This window comes from Myxine glutinosa, chromosome 11 (genome assembly GCF_964187855.1).
Source record: "Myxine glutinosa chromosome 11, kmMyxGlut1.1, whole genome shotgun sequence".
NCBI classification, from domain to species: Eukaryota; Metazoa; Chordata; class Myxini; order Myxiniformes; family Myxinidae; genus Myxine; species Myxine glutinosa.
The window spans coordinates 57,955,962-57,976,104 of NC_136271.1; the positions used below are offsets into that span (position 1 = coordinate 57,955,962).

The 20,143-nt window shown below is 42.9% G+C and overlaps 1 protein-coding gene across 7 annotated transcripts in view; it reads left to right on the forward strand.

The window, feature by feature from the left end:
- SGK3 (serum/glucocorticoid regulated kinase family member 3) overlaps positions 1–20,143 on the forward strand; it is a 96,192-nt gene that overhangs the window by 43,315 nt on the left and 32,734 nt on the right. For 4 of the 7 annotated variants that reach the window (XM_078786703.1, XM_068130683.2, XM_068130685.2 and 1 more), the window contains 5 exons: positions 3,148–3,260; positions 7,344–7,427; positions 15,899–15,971; positions 16,709–16,784; positions 18,092–18,173. In XM_078786703.1, coding sequence (XP_078642829.1) covers positions 3,180–3,260; positions 7,344–7,427; positions 15,899–15,971; positions 16,709–16,784; positions 18,092–18,173 — 396 coding nt within the window. In that variant the 5' untranslated portion in view covers positions 3,148–3,179. Of the gene's footprint in view, positions 1–2,078; positions 2,250–3,147; positions 3,261–7,343; positions 7,428–15,898; positions 15,972–16,708; positions 16,785–18,091; positions 18,174–20,143 lie in introns of those variants that run through there. The other 3 variants (XR_010986350.2, XM_068130682.2, XM_068130680.2) reach the window with 3 other exon arrangements.

Genomic DNA, 20,143 nt, shown 5'->3' on the forward strand with positions numbered 1-20,143 from the left:
TACCCACACTGCTTTGCAAAAGTCTTCGACATATTCAGGAATTACAATATATAGATGTTATGAGCACCAATAATTTATTCAAAGCCTCCACTAATGGTTTATACTGTAATAATTAGAGAGTTCATAGAACACCATGTTCCACGCAATCTTGAGAAAATAGTTTGTGTCCTGGTGTTTGTGTCCTTTATGACGTCCTTAAAAACAGTAGGTTTGCTGTTTGGAATGATTTTCAATTTTGTTTGACTGTCAGACACGCAGACACATTAAAATAATTTATCTTGCTCCTCTCTGCTCATGTGCGATCAGGACGAACTCATAGCCAAAGTATTGATAAACTACAGGCTCATTTTCTGATTCATGTTCTAATTCATGGTCAAAGTATCCCATTCGACTTAAATCTCCTCAATTAAAGTCGTTCCTCAATCATAAACTGATGTTTGTAGACACACCGACTGATAGACAGACAAAGTGAACTTATTACTTTACCCCGCTTTTTGCTTTGCACACGTGGGGTAACAATGTTGACTTATATTACAGCTTTGTTTTGGTGAGAAGAAGAAGCTAATCATTTAGAAGAAGAAGAAGAAGAAGAAGAAGAGGAAGAAGAAGCTTTGTTTGATAAGAAGCTTATCATTCAGCAATCTTTAATTTACATTGATCAGAGTGCTCAAAAATTTGTATTGTAATCACAAATCAAAGTAAACTATCCATGAACGACTAATATGAAGTGTTGTAGTTGCTAATCCATCACGTTTACCAATCGATTCGAATTGATGACTCATTGTTGGGTGTTCCTCATCATTAACATCAAGTGCTCTTTCCACACGTCCATGAAGCTAAAAGCTTTTCGTACCACAAAATACAGATCGATCAGGATTACCTGTTTGTGTATTTGAAGCACAATCAACAACTACAGGGAAACATCACCTGTTATTGACGATATCAGGACCGGAAGACCCAAAAACTCTGTCTAACGAGTTTAAGTAATACTTGAAGATAATATCCTTCAGGTATAAGTTAGATTTAAAAAACAAGCATTGAATTGACAACATAACTGGTACGAGAGGTGTCGGTGTCGTTGTCCATCCATCAACAGTACGATGGTCACTTTTGAAATCAGGACTTAAAGGATGTTTTGAGGTAAGAAAACCTCTGTTCAGAAATGGGAAATGGCAAAAAACGGAAACTTAGAAAGACTTCGCTTGAAGCCAATAATTGAGCATGGAGATTGGAGGATGTCCAGTTCAGGTTTGGGGGTGAATATCCTCAAATGGTGTTGGAAAATTGCTGAATATTGATGGTACGAGTATATTGACTACCGCAAGGTACAAACCAATTTTAATATACTATGCTATCCCCAGTGGTTAAATAAAGTCGTATTGGGCCAAACTTCATCTTACAGCAAGATAATGATCCACACTCAGCTGGAGTAATGAAAAATTATTTACTGTAGAAAGAAGAACACTACTACTACTACTGCTCATTTAATAACCATTTCCCCATATTATGGCGTTGTCTGTAACCTCAGGAGACCACACAGCTGCATGGACACCACTCCTATTGCTTGCTTGTTGGATGTATTTCAATGCCAAGACTCTGTACCAGCACGCTGATGAAGTCCTCACTCTCCCAGCGCTCCAAATTTGGTTTCCTTCCTTGTTTCCTTCCTTGTTTCCTTCCTTCCCCGTGTCCGTTTGAGTTCGTTCGCCATCCACAGGTACGCGCTTCCGCCGCTTCTTCCTCTTCACTCCTTCTTCCTTCCGCGTTTGATAGTAAAATCCGTGTTTGGTCGTCGCCTCCAATTAAATCCGTTTGGTCCATCCGCTAGCCCTGGTATTACCCGAAGGGTCCGCACGACAATACTATGCTATCCCCAGTGGTTAAATAAAGTCGTATTGGGCCAAACTTCATCTTACAGCAAGATAATGATCCACACTCAGCTGGAGTAATGAAAAATTATTTACTGTAGAAAGAGGAACACTACTACTACTACTACTGCTCATTTATTAACCATTTCCCCATATTATGGCGTTGTCTGTAACCTCAGGAGACCACACAGCTGCATGGACACCACTCCTATTGCTTGCTTGTTGGATGTATTTCAATGCCAAGACTCTGTACCAGCACGCTGACGAAGTCCTCACTCTCCCAGCACTCTAAATTTGGTCTCGCTTTCTTTGTCTCTGGCTTTGGTACTGTCTCCCCCCAACAAACAGAGCTCGTGAACCCATTTCAACAACAACAAATCGGTGAGACCACATGGTTCACATAGTCTGTTTCTGGGTGATTATACAATCAAACAGTGCCTTGTCCTCGACCGTGGCCTAGCAGCAAGGCCCAGCCACACAGGGCATGTCTGGACTTTCATACCACAATACAGTGGCTTCGCTGTCCAAGAGCAAAGCTGCCTGTCTGCAATTTATCGGTGAACCTTGTCTCTTTCCAACATAGCTTGTTTCTGGTGAATTGTTGCCATATTGATATTTTATTTGGCTCCAGATGTACGTCAGAATTATAATTTGCTATAATAACTATTATTACTACTTTTTAATGGTGCCAATTACTCCCACCTCCTAGGATTGGCTGGGGAACATTTTGGCCCAAGTCCTTCATGAACTGACTGGCCAGACATACTGATTGACTGAAGGCGATTTAACAAAAAAAGAAAAGAAGCATTTTGGCAGGAATTTGTAATTGGTTCATGGTGCCGGTTAAAACCTTCCTACTCTTCGTGAAGGACACAGTGGGATATTTTTAAGGACCAGTGCTGGGTGATGGCTCCTCAGGTTTAACGTCCATAGCAGGGACAGCACACACATTGATGCTTCACGCTGCTGCCGAAACACCAGGATGATGTGCATCGGGATATAAACCCAGGCTCGGCAAGTTAGAGGCAATGGCAAAAATTCCAATTTTCCGAACAATTGCTTTCAGTTTAGTAATCCATGAAGAGTGTTCTCCAGTGACATAGATGACACTCTACCATATGTAATATTTTAATGCCATACTGGCACACTTGATGCCTTGATTTGAAAGAAACCCGGTGCTGGGTTTAGGTTTTCAAGCCGAAAGTGCCCCAGTGTTATTTCACAAATGTCTATGATATTAGGTATCATTGGTTAACATTGCACCATTGTTTGTTCTCAGAAAACCTGCCTTTCCTGTCTCGAGCCAACATCATGGACAATGGCACAGATCTTCCAAGGGCAAGCATCAACAGCAGTCAAGAGAAGAGTGACCGCAAGCAAAAGCGCTATACGGTATAACTGTCTGTCCACATTCTGTGTTCACATCCCCGACAATGGATGTTTGGCTTGGGGATAGGGTGATTGAGAGGGAAGTGGGGGGTTATGGTTTCACACTCATGCCCAGCACAGGTGGTTTCATGTTGCCTGTTTGCTACCTTATTAATTCTCAGTACAGTACTAACCTTTATAGGGTTCATAAAGATCTGCTCGCAATTTCAGAACAGGATGGGGAACTGGGTCTCTACAGTGCCTTCAGAAAGTATTCAAACCCCTTGACATTTCACATTTTGTTGTGTACAGCCTGAATTTGAAAGGGATTAAATTGCCATTTTTTTCACTGACCTGCACATAATACCTCACTCAAAACGTCAAAGTAGATTTTTCTTTTTTGGAAATTTTTACAAAATAATTAAAAATGAAAAGCTGAAATGTGTTGAGTCAATAAGTATTCAACCCCTTTGCTATGACACTCCAAATTGAGGTCAGGTGCATCCAATTTCCTTTGATCGTCCTTGAGATGTCTTTACAAGTTGATTGGACTCCACCTGTAGCCAATTCAATAATTGATTGTACATGATTTAGAAATAAACACACCTTTCAATATAAGGTCCCACAATTGACAGTGCATGTTAGAGCAGAAACCCCACCGTGGAGTCCAAGGAACTGCCTGTAGAACTCTCAAATGGAATTGTGAGGAGGCATATATCTGGGGAAGGGTATACAGTCACGTGAAAAAGTAAGTACACCCCATGTAAAGTTTTGACATTTTCAACATACAGCTATTTGATCTTCATTTCAACAATATTGATCGATAAAGGTGATATAATATAACAAATATCATGAAACATTTACATTTTGTCATCCATTGTATAATTTAAATAAACATAAATGCAAATTTCGCATGTGGAAAAAGTAAGTACACCCCTACATTTATCACTACTTCAAATACCTAAAATTAGAATCAGGTGCACCAGCTCAGGTGCAAATGATCAGACCATCTCTGGAGAGGATCTTGGAGGAACCTGTCTTATTTAAACCTCAGACATTTAGTTTGGTTTGCTCTTTGTTGTTGAAGTGTGTGGCGTCACCATGCCTAGATCAAAAGAGCTCTCTGAGGCCTTCAGAAAGAAGGTTATAGATGCCTACGAGTCTGGGAAGGGATTTAAAAAGATCTCCAAACAATTTGAAATCAATCATTCGACTGTCCGGAAGCTCATCTACAAGTGGAGAAGATTCCAAACAACTGCCAACTTGTTCAGGCCAGGCCGCCCCAGCAAGTTCAGCAAGAGAGCAGACCGCAAGATGCTGAAATAAGTCTCTAAGAACCCCAGAATGTCATCACGGGACCGACAGGTAGCTCTTGCCACTGTTGATGTCAAAGTGCACGAGTCTACCATTAGAAAGAGGCTGCACAAATTTGATCTACATGGGAGGTGTGCCAGGAGGAAACCTATGCTGGCCAGAAACAACATCAGGGCAAGACTACAGTTTGCCAATGAACACCTTGGCAAATATCAGCACTTCTGGAACAATGTGCTCTGGACAGAGGAGTCAAAGGTAGAGCTATTTGGCCACAGTACCAGAAGACATGTTTGGCGAAAACCAAAGACAGCATTTGACCACAAGAACCTGATACCAACTGTAAAGCATGGTGGTGGAAATATTATGGTTTGGAGCAGCTTTGCTGCATCAGAGCCTGGGCAGCTCACCATCATAGAATCCACGATGAATTCTTCATTGTACCAGAGTGTGCTTGAGGATAATGTGAGACCATCTGTCCGAAAGTTGAAGCTCAACCGAAGTTGAACCTTGCAACATGACAATGACCCTAAACATACCAGTAAATCCACCAAGAAATGGCTGAAAAGAAAGAAATGGAGGGTTCTGGAATGGCCAAGTCAAAGCCCGGATCTAAATCCCATCGAGATGTTGTGGGGGGATTGGAAACGAGCTGTGCATGAAAGAAACCCCTCAAACATCGCACAGCTGAAAGAATTCTGCATGGAGGAGTGGGCAAAAATTTCTCCCAGTCGATGTCAGAGACTGCTAGACAGTTATAAGAAACACCTACTTGAGGTTGTTTCTGCCAAAGGGGGCAATACCACCTATGAGAGCCAGGGGTGTACTTACTTTTTCCACATGCGAAATTTGCATTTATGTTCATTTAAATTATACAATGGCCTACAAAATGTAAATGTTTCATGATATTTGTTATATTATATCACTTTATCTATCAATATTGTTGAAATGAAGATCAAATAGCTGTATGTTGAAATATGTTGAAAAATTCAAAACTTTACATGGGGTGTACTTACTTTTTCACGTGACTGTAAAACAATTTATCGAGTGTTGAAAGTTCCTAAGACCACAGTGAGCTCCATCATGAGGAAATTGAAAGAATATGGAACTACTCAGACACTTCCTTTGGCTGGCCGTCCCACAAAACTGAGCAACCGGGCAAGAAGAACCTTGGTCAGGGAGGTGACATAGAACCCAAAGACCACTCTGACAGAACTGTAGAGTTCCTTGGCTGAGATGGGAGAACTTACCGGAAGGCTAACAGTTTCTGCAGCACTTCACAAATCTAGGCTTCATGGGACGCCACACAAGCTACTCCTGAGAAAAAAGCTCATGACAGCACACCTGGAGTTTGTCAAAAGACTCTCAAAAGACTGTCAAAATAAAATTTAACGCTTTGGGCTAAATGTAAAGCGCTACGTATGACGGAAACCAAGCACAGCTCATCATCCATCTAACACCATCCCTATCGTGGAGTATGGTGGTGGCAGCATCATGCTATGGGGATGGTTTTCAACGGCAGGGACTGGGGGACTTGTAAGGATGGAGGGAACAATGAATGGAGCCAAATACAGGCAAATCCTTGAGGAGAACCTGCTTCAGACTGCAAAAGACCTTAGACTGTGGTGAAGATTTACGTTCCACCAGGACAATGACCCCAAGCATACAGCCAAAGCAACACTGGAATGATATCAAAACAAGAACGTGAAAGTCCAGGAGTGTCCCAGCCAAAGCCCAGACTTGAATCCCATTGAGAATCTGTGAAAAGATTTTGAAGATTGCTGTTCACCGAAACTCACCATCCAACTTGATAGAGCATCAGCAAATCTGCAAGGAAGAATGAGACAAACTCCACAAATCCAGATATGCAAAGCTGATACAGACATACCCAAGAAGACTCAAAGTTGTAATCACTGCCAAAGGAGCTTATACGAAGTATTGACTCGGGGGGTTTAATTAATATGTAAGACTTTTTTAAAAATCCACTTTGACATTATGCAATATTATGCGCAGATCGGTGACAAAAAATCTCAATTTAATCCATTTAAAATTCAGGCTGTAACACAACAAAATGTGAAACATTCAAGGGGTGTGAATACTTTCTGAAGGCACTGTAGGCCTACACTAAAATTTAGGAAGATGAGAAAGGGGGCAGGTAGGGCTCTCTACACAAGCATTTCGGAACAGGCGAAGGGAAGGGGGAGTGGGGCTAGTAGGGCTCAACACCAGCATTTAGGAACAGGAGAAGGGGATAGGGTTCTACGCAAACATGGGGAACAGGAGTGGGAGGTTATTTAATTATTTTTACCTCATATAAATGAATGCTGTCGAGCTTTATTTCAACCCACACCCACACACGGCAAAAGTTGCACATAAAACATGGATTGTTGCTCCAAAGGAAATCCCCTCGGAATCTGGAATTGGTATTTGCTTGATTCAACAAATCTCCACCATTAACCATATTGTGTAACCTCCTCTGCCGACTTCGGCATCGACCATGTCAAACCGCCATTCTTGTGCAGCTGATTATGCACCCTTCTCTGGGCCCTTAGACAATGGGAAAAGTGGACAAAACCACTCTGGATTGTTGTTTGTTGGATGAAATGCTGACTCGGTTTAACTCGTGTATCATGGTTTCCAGTTATCGGCCCTTTTGAACGCCCTCCTATTTACTGGAGTTTTTGTTTGTGTTCATTACGATCAGAGGCCAGGATGGTTTAATACGAAACTCCTACGGTCACTTAATAGGAAATTGTTAAATGGGGTTTGACGAGGTGTGCGTGTTGTTTGTTTCAGGTGTACAAGGTTGTGGTGAAAAACAACAACCAGTCATGGTTTGTTTTGCGGAGATATACAGAGTTTGACAAACTTTTCAGCACGGTGAGCCGACAGCACCTGCGTCCGTGGCGTGCACACAAACATGGGTTAATGACGAGGTCGAGTTCATGACACAAGCCCTCCAAACAGCCTTGAAGGTCGTGTTAAAAACTGACAAATTATCCACAAAAGAAAGGACAAATAAATCCCCTCAAGAATTGCACATCCGTGGAGGAACCAGACTCCACCATGGCGTTCTCACAGGGACGTCGAGGCAGGATGTTTGTGATTGTTGTTCCCATGGATAACCTTGCCCTCGAGTGGAAAACGCTCATGTGCCTTTCATTGGGGGTGTTCTCAACGAAATCGTGTTTTCGGAGACACGTCTCGACATGCTTGGTCTAAATGTGCAAGAGAATTGCTATTTTCCCATCCTTGTTTGTACACGTATGTGTTTTCAGGCAAACGTTAAGCACGGCAGGATGGTCGAGATGTAGGCCTACACACACGCGCCTCGAAGATGTCGATCCTCAGTTTGAATCCCGACCCGGCTACAAGCTGTCATCCCAGTGATTCACATGTAGGGTAATTCATCAATGTGTACAAACGTTAAACGGACGTCCCTGTCTGCGGGCACGAACGTTGGTGGACATTAAATATCCCATGGTATACTTCGTAAAGAGTAGGTGAGCTATCGCCACCACAATGGCCAAATTCCAAATTCCTGCTCTAACAAAATAGGAAGACGTGTTTCGGTATCCTTGTATTAGGAACCTTGCATTAGGAACCTTGCATTAGGAACCTTGCATTAGGAACCTTGCATTAGGAACCTTGCATTAGGAACCTTGCATTAGGAACCTTGCATTAGGAACCTTGCATTAGGAACCTTGCATTAGGAACCTTGCATTAGGACCCTTGCATTAGGACCCTTGCATTAGGAACCTTGCATTAGGAACCTTGCATTAGGAACCTTGCATTAGGAACCTTGCATTAGGACCCTTGCATTAGGAACCTTGCATTAGGAACCTTGCATTAGGAACCTTGCATTAGGAACCTTGCATTAGGAACCTTGCATTAGGAACCTTGCAATAGGAACCTTGCATTAGGAACCTTGCATTAGGAACCTTGCATTAGGAACCTTGCATTAGGACCCTTGCAATAGGAACCTTGCATTAGGAACCTTGCATTAAGAACCTTGCATTAGGAACCTTGCATTAGGAACCTTGCATTAGGAACCTTGCATTAGGAACCTTGCATTAGGAACCTTGCATTAGGAACCTTGCATTAGGAACCTTGCATTAGGACCCTTGCATTAGGAACCTTGCATTAGGAACCTTGCATTAGGAACCTTGCATTAGGAACCTTGCATTAGGAACCTTGCATTAGGAACCTTGCAATAGGAACCTTGCAATAGGAACCTTGCATTAGGAACCTTGCATTAGGAACCTTGCATTAGGAACCTTGCAATAGGAACCTTGCAATAGGAACCTTGCATTAGGAACCTTGCAGTAGGAACCTTGCATTAGGAACCTTGCATTAGGAACCTTGCAGTAGGAACCTTGCATTAGGAACCTTGCATAAGGAACCTTGCATTAGGAACCTTGCATTAGGAACCTTGTATTAGGAACCTTGAATTAGGAACCTTGCATTAGGAACCTTGCATTAGGAACCTTGCATTAGGAAACTTGCATTAGGAACCTTGCATTAGGAACCTTGCATTAGGAACCTTGCATTAGGAACCTTGCAATAGGAACCTTGCAATAGGAACCTTGCATTAGGAACCTTGCAGTAGGAACCTTGCATTAGGAACCTTGCATAAGGAACCTTGCATTAGGAACCTTGCATTAGGAACCTTGCATTAGGAACCTTGCATTAGGAACCTTGAATTAGGAACCTTGCATTAGGAACCTTGCATTAGGAACCTTGCATTAGGAACCTTGCATTAGGAACCTTGCAATAGGAACCTTGCATTAGGACCCTTGCATTAGGAACCTTGCATTAGGAACCTTGCATTAGGAACCTTGCATTAGGAACCTTGCATTAGGAACCTTGCATTAGGAACCTTGCAGTAGGAACCTTGCATTAGGAACCTTGCATAAGGAACCTTGCATTAGGAACCTTGCATTAGGAACCTTGCATTAGGAACCTTGCATTAGGAACCTTGCATTAGGAACCTTGCATTAGGAACCTTGCATTAGGAACCTTGCAATAGGAACCTTGCATTAGGAACCTTGCATTAGGAACCTTGCATTAGGAACCTTGCATTAGGACCCTTGCAATAGGAACCTTGCATTAGGAACCTTGCATTAAGAACCTTGCATTAGGAACCTTGCATTAGGAACCTTGCATTAGGAACCTTGCATTAGGAACCTTGCATTAGGAACCTTGCATTAGGAACCTTGCATTAGGAACCTTGCATTAGGACCCTTGCATTAGGAACCTTGCATTAGGAACCTTGCATTAGGAACCTTGCATTAGGAACCTTGCATTAGGAACCTTGCATTAGGAACCTTGCATTAGGAACCTTGCAATAGGAACCTTGCAATAGGAACCTTGCATTAGGAACCTTGCATTAGGAACCTTGCATTAGGAACCTTGCAATAGGAACCTTGCAATAGGAACCTTGCATTAGGAACCTTGCAGTAGGAACCTTGCATTAGGAACCTTGCATTAGGAACCTTGCAGTAGGAACCTTGCATTAGGAACCTTGCATAAGGAACCTTGCATTAGGAACCTTGCATTAGGAACCTTGTATTAGGAACCTTGAATTAGGAACCTTGCATTAGGAACCTTGCATTAGGAACCTTGCATTAGGAAACTTGCATTAGGAACCTTGCATTAGGAACCTTGCATTAGGAACCTTGCATTAGGAACCTTGCAATAGGAACCTTGCAATAGGAACCTTGCATTAGGAACCTTGCAGTAGGAACCTTGCATTAGGAACCTTGCATAAGGAACCTTGCATTAGGAACCTTGCATTAGGAACCTTGCATTAGGAACCTTGAATTAGGAACCTTGAATTAGGAACCTTGCATTAGGAACCTTGCATTAGGAACCTTGCATTAGGAACCTTGCATTAGGAACCTTGCAATAGGAACCTTGCATTAGGACCCTTGCATTAGGAACCTTGCATTAGGAACCTTGCATTAGGAACCTTGCATTAGGAACCTTGCATTAGGAACCTTGCAGTAGGAACCTTGCATTAGGAACCTTGCATAAGGAACCTTGCATTAGGAACCTTGCATTAGGAACCTTGCATTAGGAACCTTGCATTAGGAACCTTGCATTAGGAACCTTGCATTAGGAACCTTGGATAAGGAACCTTGCATTAGGAACCTTGCATTAGGAACCTTGCATTAGGAACCTTGCATTAGGAACCTTGCATTAGGAACCTTGCATTAGGAACCTTGCATTAGGACCCTTGCATTAGGAACCTTGCATTAGGAACCTTGCATTAGGAACCTTGCATTAGGAACCTTGCATTAGGAACCTTGCATTAGGAACCTTGCATTAGGAACCTTGTATTAGGAACCTTGTATAAGGAACCTTGTATAAGGAACCTTGCATTAGGAACCTTGCAATAGGAACCTTGCATTAGGAACCTTGCATTAGGAACCTTGCATTAGGAACCTTGCAATAGGAACCTTGCATTAGGAACCTTGCATTAGGAACCTTGCATTAGGAACCTTGCATTAGGAACCTTGCATTAGGAACCTTGCATTAGGAACCTTGCATTAGGAACCCCCTCCTTACACTTCCTAAATCAGTGACTTAAAATTATCCAATATGGTTGCTGTCCAAAATTATATGAGGATGGTTCGTGGCTGATGTGGACTTTCTATGCCCAGAAAATAAGAAAAGGACTGGGTAATCTCACCGTACATGTGTACACTTGTCCTGTCGATGTGGTCGTACCTCGACGTCGTCTGTGCAGCAATCTTTGGAATGGGTACGCAGCCATTTCAGGACACTGCTTGACGTGGTCCTCATTTGTAAAAATGATGCCACCCAGATGTTCTCCGAATGATCCGAGTAGGTGAAATCACAAGGTTGACCTGCGCAGACTGTACGGGGGTTGATTTAGATTTTAGAACTTTCCAACTCATCCCTTCGCGAATAATAGTGCACCGATTTGCCATTCAAGGGCGTTCATTGTCTTACACCTGAGACGCGATACCTGGACCTCATCTGTGCATTGTTCGTCTCGCTTCATCGATTAACAAGTCACCGCCATACCATGCAATGATGGTTTCTCATGTTCAAGACATTCCGCGTGAATTCAACCATTCTGGTCCCAAATCGATGTTGTCATAAGCTTTTCAGCTGAGGGCTGCACCTTGAATATTTTTGGACGGAGACGAACGTCTTCACTCCATGATGGCTGGCGTGAAATCATGGATTCTGTTGTCATCATGTTGCATTCTTGAAATAGAACAACACTCGGTAGAGCACATCTGAACCGTTTATGTAAATTGTATCCCACTGATCGGACCTTGACTAAAACCTAACCAGCTTGTTCTGTCACCAAAACACCAAAGCCCCAAGTTTTGTCATAATCCATCCGCAACACTTTAACATATCGTGTTGTATATTGCTTTTGGCCCCCATCTCTCAATGGTGAAGAATCACTTTTAAAATTTTAAAATCTCGTATCCATATCAGGATTTTTGCCAAAATCTAATCATTTCTTTGTTGTCACACACCCAACCTGTATACCAAGTTTCGTCCGAATCCGTCCACAATCTTTGGAGATATCCTGTTCACAAATGAACAAACAAATGAAAAATCACTCATAGAGCAACACTTGACAAAAGAGAACAAAGTAGAATGGCACTCAGTAGAGCATCCTTTTGACCTCACAAATAATTGGTGGTTGAATTCAGTCACATGATATGCAAGTCGTCTTCACATTTTAAGGTAAACAGATGAAAATTGACAATTTTAGAAATTTGGCCTATGTTGACCTTGTGACCTATGTTAATCTCAAAAATAGTTGGTGGTTGAATTAAGTTCACTGATATGTAAATCCCATTCAAATTTGAAGTTCATTCACTCCTTCATTCCTCTTTTCTCCCGCCTCTGGAACAAACTCCCTCACTCTCTTCAATCCCACTCCTCCCTCCAGGTCTTTAAAACATCTGTTCACCACCATCTCTTATCTTCCCCCATCCAAAACCTTGATCTTTTCTACCCCCGCTAATTTCACCCCAAATCCACTTTTTTGAAATACCAACTTCTTTCCTGGAAGTCCTTGGTGTCCTTGTGTTTTATACTTCTCCCACCCCCCACCCCCCCTTCCCACGCCTCCTCCCCCCAAGCCCTCTTCCTCCCACACATCTCCCGATGTCCCTGCTCTCAAATGTTCTTTTGTGTGCTTCCCCTTCTCTCCCCATCTTGTCTACTGCTCCCTCTTTTTATATATTTTATTTGTCTGTTTGATTTGTTTGTGTGATAAGTGTTAGCTCTTTCACGAGCCTCGATTCTGTATACAAAAAAAAAAGGAAAAAAAAGTCAATCGGATGAAAATTGAGGATTTTAGAAATTCGAAAAAAAAGTGGTTGACCTTTTGACCTCAAAACTAAATAGGATTCTGTCGGACCACAAACTCTACCGTTTGGTGAAGTTTTGTGAAGATCGGTTTAAAATTGAGACCAGTAGGCAGGTATAAGTGAGCGGACAGACAAACACACAAACCGGAGTGATCAACATGCTTGTCCAAAAAAAATTATTTGTGCCAAGTACCAGACAGAAATTTTTAAATGCTTATTCAATGGAACGTGAGGTCCTTTTGTCCGCACTTTGCACTATCCTTGTTGAATTTCAAGTGCGAATGAAAATCAAAGGTCTGACATCCAATTATTCTCCAAAATTATCTATCTATAATTCCAGTAATCTCTGTCTGTACGTCTGTACGTCTGTACGTTTGTCTGTGACCGCTGTTTCTCGGCAACCACGGGTCCGATATACTTTTAACTTGCCAGGTATATTGCTGGGGACCCGAGGATGTGCCTTTTCAAGGTTTCATATTAATCGGACAATTACTTACCGAGCTATGTCCAAAAAACGATTCAACCAATCAGAGAGCAGCGAACGATCGCGTGTGCCGAACGTGGCGGGCACACTCTGCCTCGGATGGCACATTTGAGAGCGTATTCATTTATTTCACGTTTGCAAACTATGTTGGCGTTAAACTATGTTTTACAACTAATAAAAACGAATTTGCGATTCATTCGCTTTCCTGCGCGTTTGTGCACGCGATGGCGATTTCTTTACCAAACTCCGGAAGCCGTTCGCTTTGGACCAAACCATTGCATGTAAATAGAGGGGGGGGATTGTCACCACTCGCAAGCCGTTCGCTTTGGACCAAACCATTTCATGTAAATAGAGGGGGGGGATATAATTTTAGATATAGATATAGTACGGGCATGCCCTAGTATATTCAACACATGTAAGGTTTGCTCGAGTGAGCGCATTTTAAATGTGACAACACTCAAAATCACTCACCAGTTCCCAAGTACTTTTGCTCTAATCTATCTATAATTCCAGTAATCTCTGTCTGTCTGTCTGTACGTTTGTTTGTTTGTCTGTGACCGCTGTTTCTCGACAACCACGGGTCCGATATACTTGAAACTTGCCAGGTATATTGCTGGGGACCCGAGGATGTGCCTTTTCAAGGTTTCATATTAATCGGACAATTACTTACCGAGCTATGTCCAAAAAACGATTCAACCAATCAGAGAGCAGCGAACGATCGCGTGTGCCGAACGTGGCGGGCACACTCTGCCTCGGATGGCACATTTGAGAGCGTATTCATTTATTTCACGTTTGCAAACTATGTTGGCGTTAAACTATGTTTTACAACTAATAAAAACGAATTTGCGATTCATTCGCTTTCCTGCGCGTTTGTGTACGCGATGGCGATTTCTTTACCAAACTCCGGAAGCCGTTCGCTTTGGACCGAACCATTTCATGTAAATAGAGGGGGGGGGGGGGATTGTCACCACTCGCAAGCCGTTCGCTTTGGACCAAACCATTTCATGTAAATAGAGGGGGGGGATATAATTTTAGATATATATATAGTACGGGCATGCCCTAGTTGCTTGAATTGACCGAGTCATCTAAATGCTGTGAAAGGTGTACATGTCAAATTGTGCAGACGGCCTCCTGTGAACGTCATCTGGTTTGGTGTTCTTCTTCACAATAAACCGAATAACACGCCTCTTTTCCAGATAACGTAAATAATGTTGGCTGCCATTTTGGTTTTTACCCAGAATGCATTGACCAGCGTTGATGTCTCTTCCTGTATAACTTGCTCAGCGTCGGAAATAACTTTGCACAATTTCAGCTTTATTTAGTTTTTACATGTTCTACAAATGTCTACACAAACCTTGAACTCTTCTCATGTCTGAGAGAGCCGTGGTTGTAAAAGTTTCCCTGAACTTGTGCCTTATTACAACTACAAGGTTCCTAATAACATGGATGATTATAATACAGTCTGACTTTGCATGTTCTGTAAAAAAAAAATGCTCAAGTCTCTCATGTGGCTCACAGTTTGCTAAACTGTTGTAATTACTGGTGTAATAGTTATAGAGCGTCTACTCCAAGTCTGGGAGGTCGGCGGTTCGAACCTACCCCGGCCGAGTCCTACCAAAGACTTTAAAAATGGTACGTGCTGCTTCCTTGCTTGACACTCAGCATTTACAGGATAGAGCACAGACAATTGCATCGCCAGCACCCAAAATGAGGATGGTGCAACCCTAAATGAGGATGGTGCAACCCTAAATGAGGATGGTGCAACCCTAAATGAGGATGGTGCAACCCTAAATGAGGATGGTGCAACCCTAAATGAGGATGGTGCAACCCTAAATGAGGATGGTGCAACCCTAAATGAGGATGGTGCAACCCTAAATGAGGATGGTGCAACCCTAAATGAGGCTGGTGCAACCCTAAATGAGGATGGTGCAACCCGAAAAGAGGATGGTGCAAAATTGGAATTGGTTGTTGCATTTCAATTCGCATTGTGTCGGGCAGAGAAAGAAATGTTACGCACATCTGTCACTGACAGCGCATCACAACATTGACTCATGTCATCCATTATCATGACCGGTCTGACAGCACTCGGAATGGGTAGTGCACTGGGTAGTTGCATCTCTACTCCCAAGGTCATCGGCTATGTTTATAACAATACGAATTTCCTTACAAGGAAATTCAATGCAGGAGGAGGCCATTAGGCCCATCAAAGCCTGTGCCATTTCATTCCCAGTCTACGGCTGTTTGTCCATGCTCTATTCTATTTAAATGCTGAGCACCAAGCAAGGAAGCAGCATGGACCGTTTTTAAAGTCTTCCGTATGACTTGGCCAGGATTCGAACCACTGCCCTCTTATACTCAAAGCGGACACACCGTATGCCAACGAGTCTGGTTTGTCCGAAGTGTCTGTGTGTCTGTCTGTCTGTGTGTCAGCTTTTCTATGAGCCTCAAATCCTGTTTTGAAAACATGAATATAACTGCATCCCACTGTTGTCCATTTTCAGCTCAAGAAAAGGTTTCCACACATGGCTTTGAAGATTCCAGCTAAAAGGATATTCGGGAATAACTTTGATCCAGGTAATACCTCTGCGGACTATTTCATTTTGGCCTGCGTTCAGTGGCTCTTAGCACAGAATTTGTTAAGAGAACACAACCTGAAAGGTGCAGCTGCCCTTTCCTCCCTCCCCTGCTCCCCCCCCCCTCTTCACCTCCCATGGAAGTATGGCTGAGGCCGATGTAATCTCAAAAGATGTGTTGTGGGTGATGATGTCATTGGTGCCCAAAACTATTTTTTAAATAAATAAATCTCAACCGGGACAATTGCAGTGCTTTTCATCTTGGATTCTTTGTGGGATCATTATAGAGTTCCAAACTTTTAGTTTTGCCTTTTGATGATGGAAAAAGTCATGTTTGATGGCAACTGTTTTGCACTAAACCATTATTTCCTTTGACAATTGTTGCACAACTTGATATTCACTGAACAATCGTTGTGAGTGTCCCCTTTTCCATCCACGTGAGAATGGGCCAAAGTCTCACAAACAGTAGTTGTGTTGCTATAACTGCTTTATGTGGACTATATACATAGCTGGACATTCGGACTGATGTTACGCAGGTTTTACTGCACTCAGGAACCACTCGAATCGAAAATACAAACACAACACTCCTCGGGTCAAGCACCATGGGATACACGCGTCGAGATACGGACCAAGCCAGGATATGCGCGTGGGGATGCACTCCACATGATACGCACATGGGATGCCCGCACGGGGAAGCCTTCTTCCAGCCCAAAAGTCGTGTTTATTTTTCCATTTCAGATTTCATCAAACAGAGGAGTGAAGGCTTAAATGAATTCATCCAGACGGTGATGTCCAACCCCGAGCTGTTCAAACTGTGAGTTGCAACGCAAGCTCTATTTCATTATGACGCTACTGGTATGGGGTCTGATTTGTGGTAGTAACATCATATTTTCGTTTTAATCCTTCCTCTTTCTTATGGTTGTTGTAATCCTGAGGACGTTCAAGACACATCTGACGCAAGACCCTCAAGGAAATGTTGGTACCTTTGTCACTGAAATTTTCCGGCTTAGGCTTGGTACCACTCATGGGACATTGAAGGACCAGCCCGCTTCCTATCGGCACAGGATGCAGGTGGAGAAGTATCCTAAGTGACCCATTATTCTGTACATTGAAACAGCAAGATTCCAATCCAGTCTCAATCTGAAGGTTCCCATGGAGAAATTGTTGAAGCCTTTAATTTTGAAGCATTAATGCTTTCTGGCCTAACACCATGAGGGTCATGTTATTTAATTTAATTGTAATGGCGGAGCTTCTCGATCGAATGCTTCACCGTGGTACTTCCGTCAGTTTTACGTGCACTCTTTGATGACTCTGGACGTGACTATAAACAACCTGGGTGCTACCTTCCTAAGTTTCTATGATTGGTGGGACACGTGTGATACTCTGCGGTGAATTATCTTGCCCAAAATGAGCATGGTACAACCCAAAATGAAGATTGTGCAACCCAAAATGAGTGTGTTGCAACCCAAAATGAGGGCGGTGCAATCCAAAATGAGGGTGGTGCAACCCAAAATGAGGGTGGTGCAACACAAAATGAGGGTTTTGCAACCCAAAATGAGGGTGCTGCAACCCAAGATGAGGGTGGTGCAACCCAAAATGTGGATGGTGCAATCCAAAATGAGGATAGTGCAACCCAAAATGAGGATGATGCAACCCAAAATGAGGATGGTGCAACCCAAAATGAGGATGGTGCAACCCTAAATGAGGATGGTGCAACCCTAAATGAGGATGGTGCAATCCAAAATGAGGATGGTGCAACCCTAAATGAGGATGGTGCAACCCAAAATGAGGATGGTGCAACCCTAAATTAGGATGGTGCAACCCTAAATGAGGCTGGTGCAACCATAAATGAGGATGGTGCAACCATAAATGAGGATGGTGCAACCCGAAAAGAGGATGGTGCAAAATTGGAATTGGTTGTTGCATTTCAATTCGCATTGTGTCGGGCAGAGAAAGAAATGTTACGCACATCTGTCACTGACAGTGCATCACAACATTGACTCATGTCATCCATTATCATGACCGGTCTGAAAGCACTCGGAATGTACCATCACATGTGCTCGTGCGTGGCTGTGCCATGACATGTGCTCCATTGTTCTTCCATTTCCCATGTTCCTGCAGGCCGGAAGTTCACGGTTTTCTTCAGCTGGACAATCCTCGCAGCGAGCCCGACTTCTTTGATATCGAAGATCACAATGACCGTGTAAGTTCTGTCCTTGCTTGCAGACATTCGGGTTTCAATCTTACAGCAGTGTCAATTTAGACGTTGGGGAATTGCCTCGATTCGCTGAAATATCAACCGACGGCTTTTTTTTTTTTTTGGATACAACATAGAGGCTCGTGTCACAGAGCTAAACATCAATGACAAAAATTTAAAAAACGGACACACAAAACATACAATAAAGGGAGCGGGAGAAAAGATGGGGAGAGAGAGGGAAGCACACAAGTACAACAGCAGAGAACAGGGACATCGGGAGATCTGTGGGAGGGAGAGGGCTTGGGGGGAGGAGGCATGGGAATTGGGGGTTTGAATCCTGTCTAGTATGGGTTTGAATCCAGATCCAGCTATAAACTCTCATCTTGGTGTTTCACCTGCAAGGTGATTCATCAATGTGTGCACCGTCCCTCAAATGGACTTTAAGTTGGGTCCCCTGATTTTTAGCCGCGTCGCAGACGCTGCTCATAGAGTGCCCTCTGCTGTTGTTGTTGTTGTTCTTCTTCTTATTGTTCTTGCAGAGAAGACAAAACCTCAAAGCTCCACCCATTCTGGGAACCATAGCTCCACCCATTCTGGGAGAGCCTTCATATAAACAAATATCCACCATTTTATTAACTCGCATAGCTTTGAGGCCTGTTTTGTAGGCCCGTGGTGTCTTCCTCTCTCACACAGTTTTATTTCAAATCAAATTCGATATATCCTTTCATTTTTCACAGTCGCTAACATAGTTTTAGACTCGGTTGAAAAAGAACGGGAAGAAAATCCGATGAAAGTTGCCCTTTATAGAACGAAATGAATTCTCAAAGGCCTGTAACTTCAAGTCCATTGAGATATATATTTTTTAAATCGCGGCATGGTCAGTCATACACCGCCCGAAATAAGAGACGGGAAAATGCCGAGATATATATATTTTGTTTAAATCGCGGCATGGTCAGTCATACACCGCCCGAAATAACAGACGGGAAAATGCCGAGATATATTAAAAATTCGTCCATTTGATGACAATCGTCACGATGAAATATTTAATTTATACGTCGTCACAATAATGTGGAGAGAGGAGCATAGCTTCGTTCATGTGTCGCCACACACGGGAAATTGCCGAGATATATATTTTGTTTAAATCGCGGCATGGTCAGTCATACACCGCCTGAAATAACAGACGGGAAAATGCCGAGATATATTAAAAATTCGTCGCCACACACGGGAAATTGCCGAGATATATTTTCACTTTGCACAAAAATAACATCAAGTAATCGAATCAATAGGAATGTCCTGTGCCTATAACATCGATGTTATAGGCACAGCTGCATCTAGGCATTGTGTAACATCGACGCGGCTTTTGTTTTAATTAAAACTTTTTGTACTTGTTAGTTGATGGACCCTTAAAGATCACAGGGTCTTTCATGAAGAGTACATGAATTATCACCAGAACTCGAAAGGAGTTCGAAAAATTCCCTCCTTGACCCACAGGGGGCACTGCATCGGTGGTGCAGTTGTGCTCCCACACTGAAATGCTGCAAGCCGGCAACCAATTCTGACAAAATTGGTGATGTGGCTGTACCGATATTTCCTCACCTGCTGTATCCTCTGGATTACCTGTTGGCCATGAGTCACAATTTTCAAATAATTATACAGAGGAGCATTCCGGCCTTTGGAAGGGGGGGGGGGGGGGGGGCTAACTGGGTTAAATAACAAAAATTGAAAAAATAAAAGGAAGGAGGAAGAGTTTATGGTGTCTGGGGGAAGAAATGGGAAAGGAGATGTAGTAATGGGAAGGGAGGGAATAGGGACTTCTGGAATGTATGGCAGGTGGGGAAAAGGGTTGGGGTGAGAGGGGATGGAAATGGGGTTGGGGTTAACATTACCTTTTTCATTTTTAAAATGTATGCAATGGTGCTGGATCTATATGGAAAAGATGCCAGCTTTAAATGCAAGATCAGCTTTGTCAGGGATTG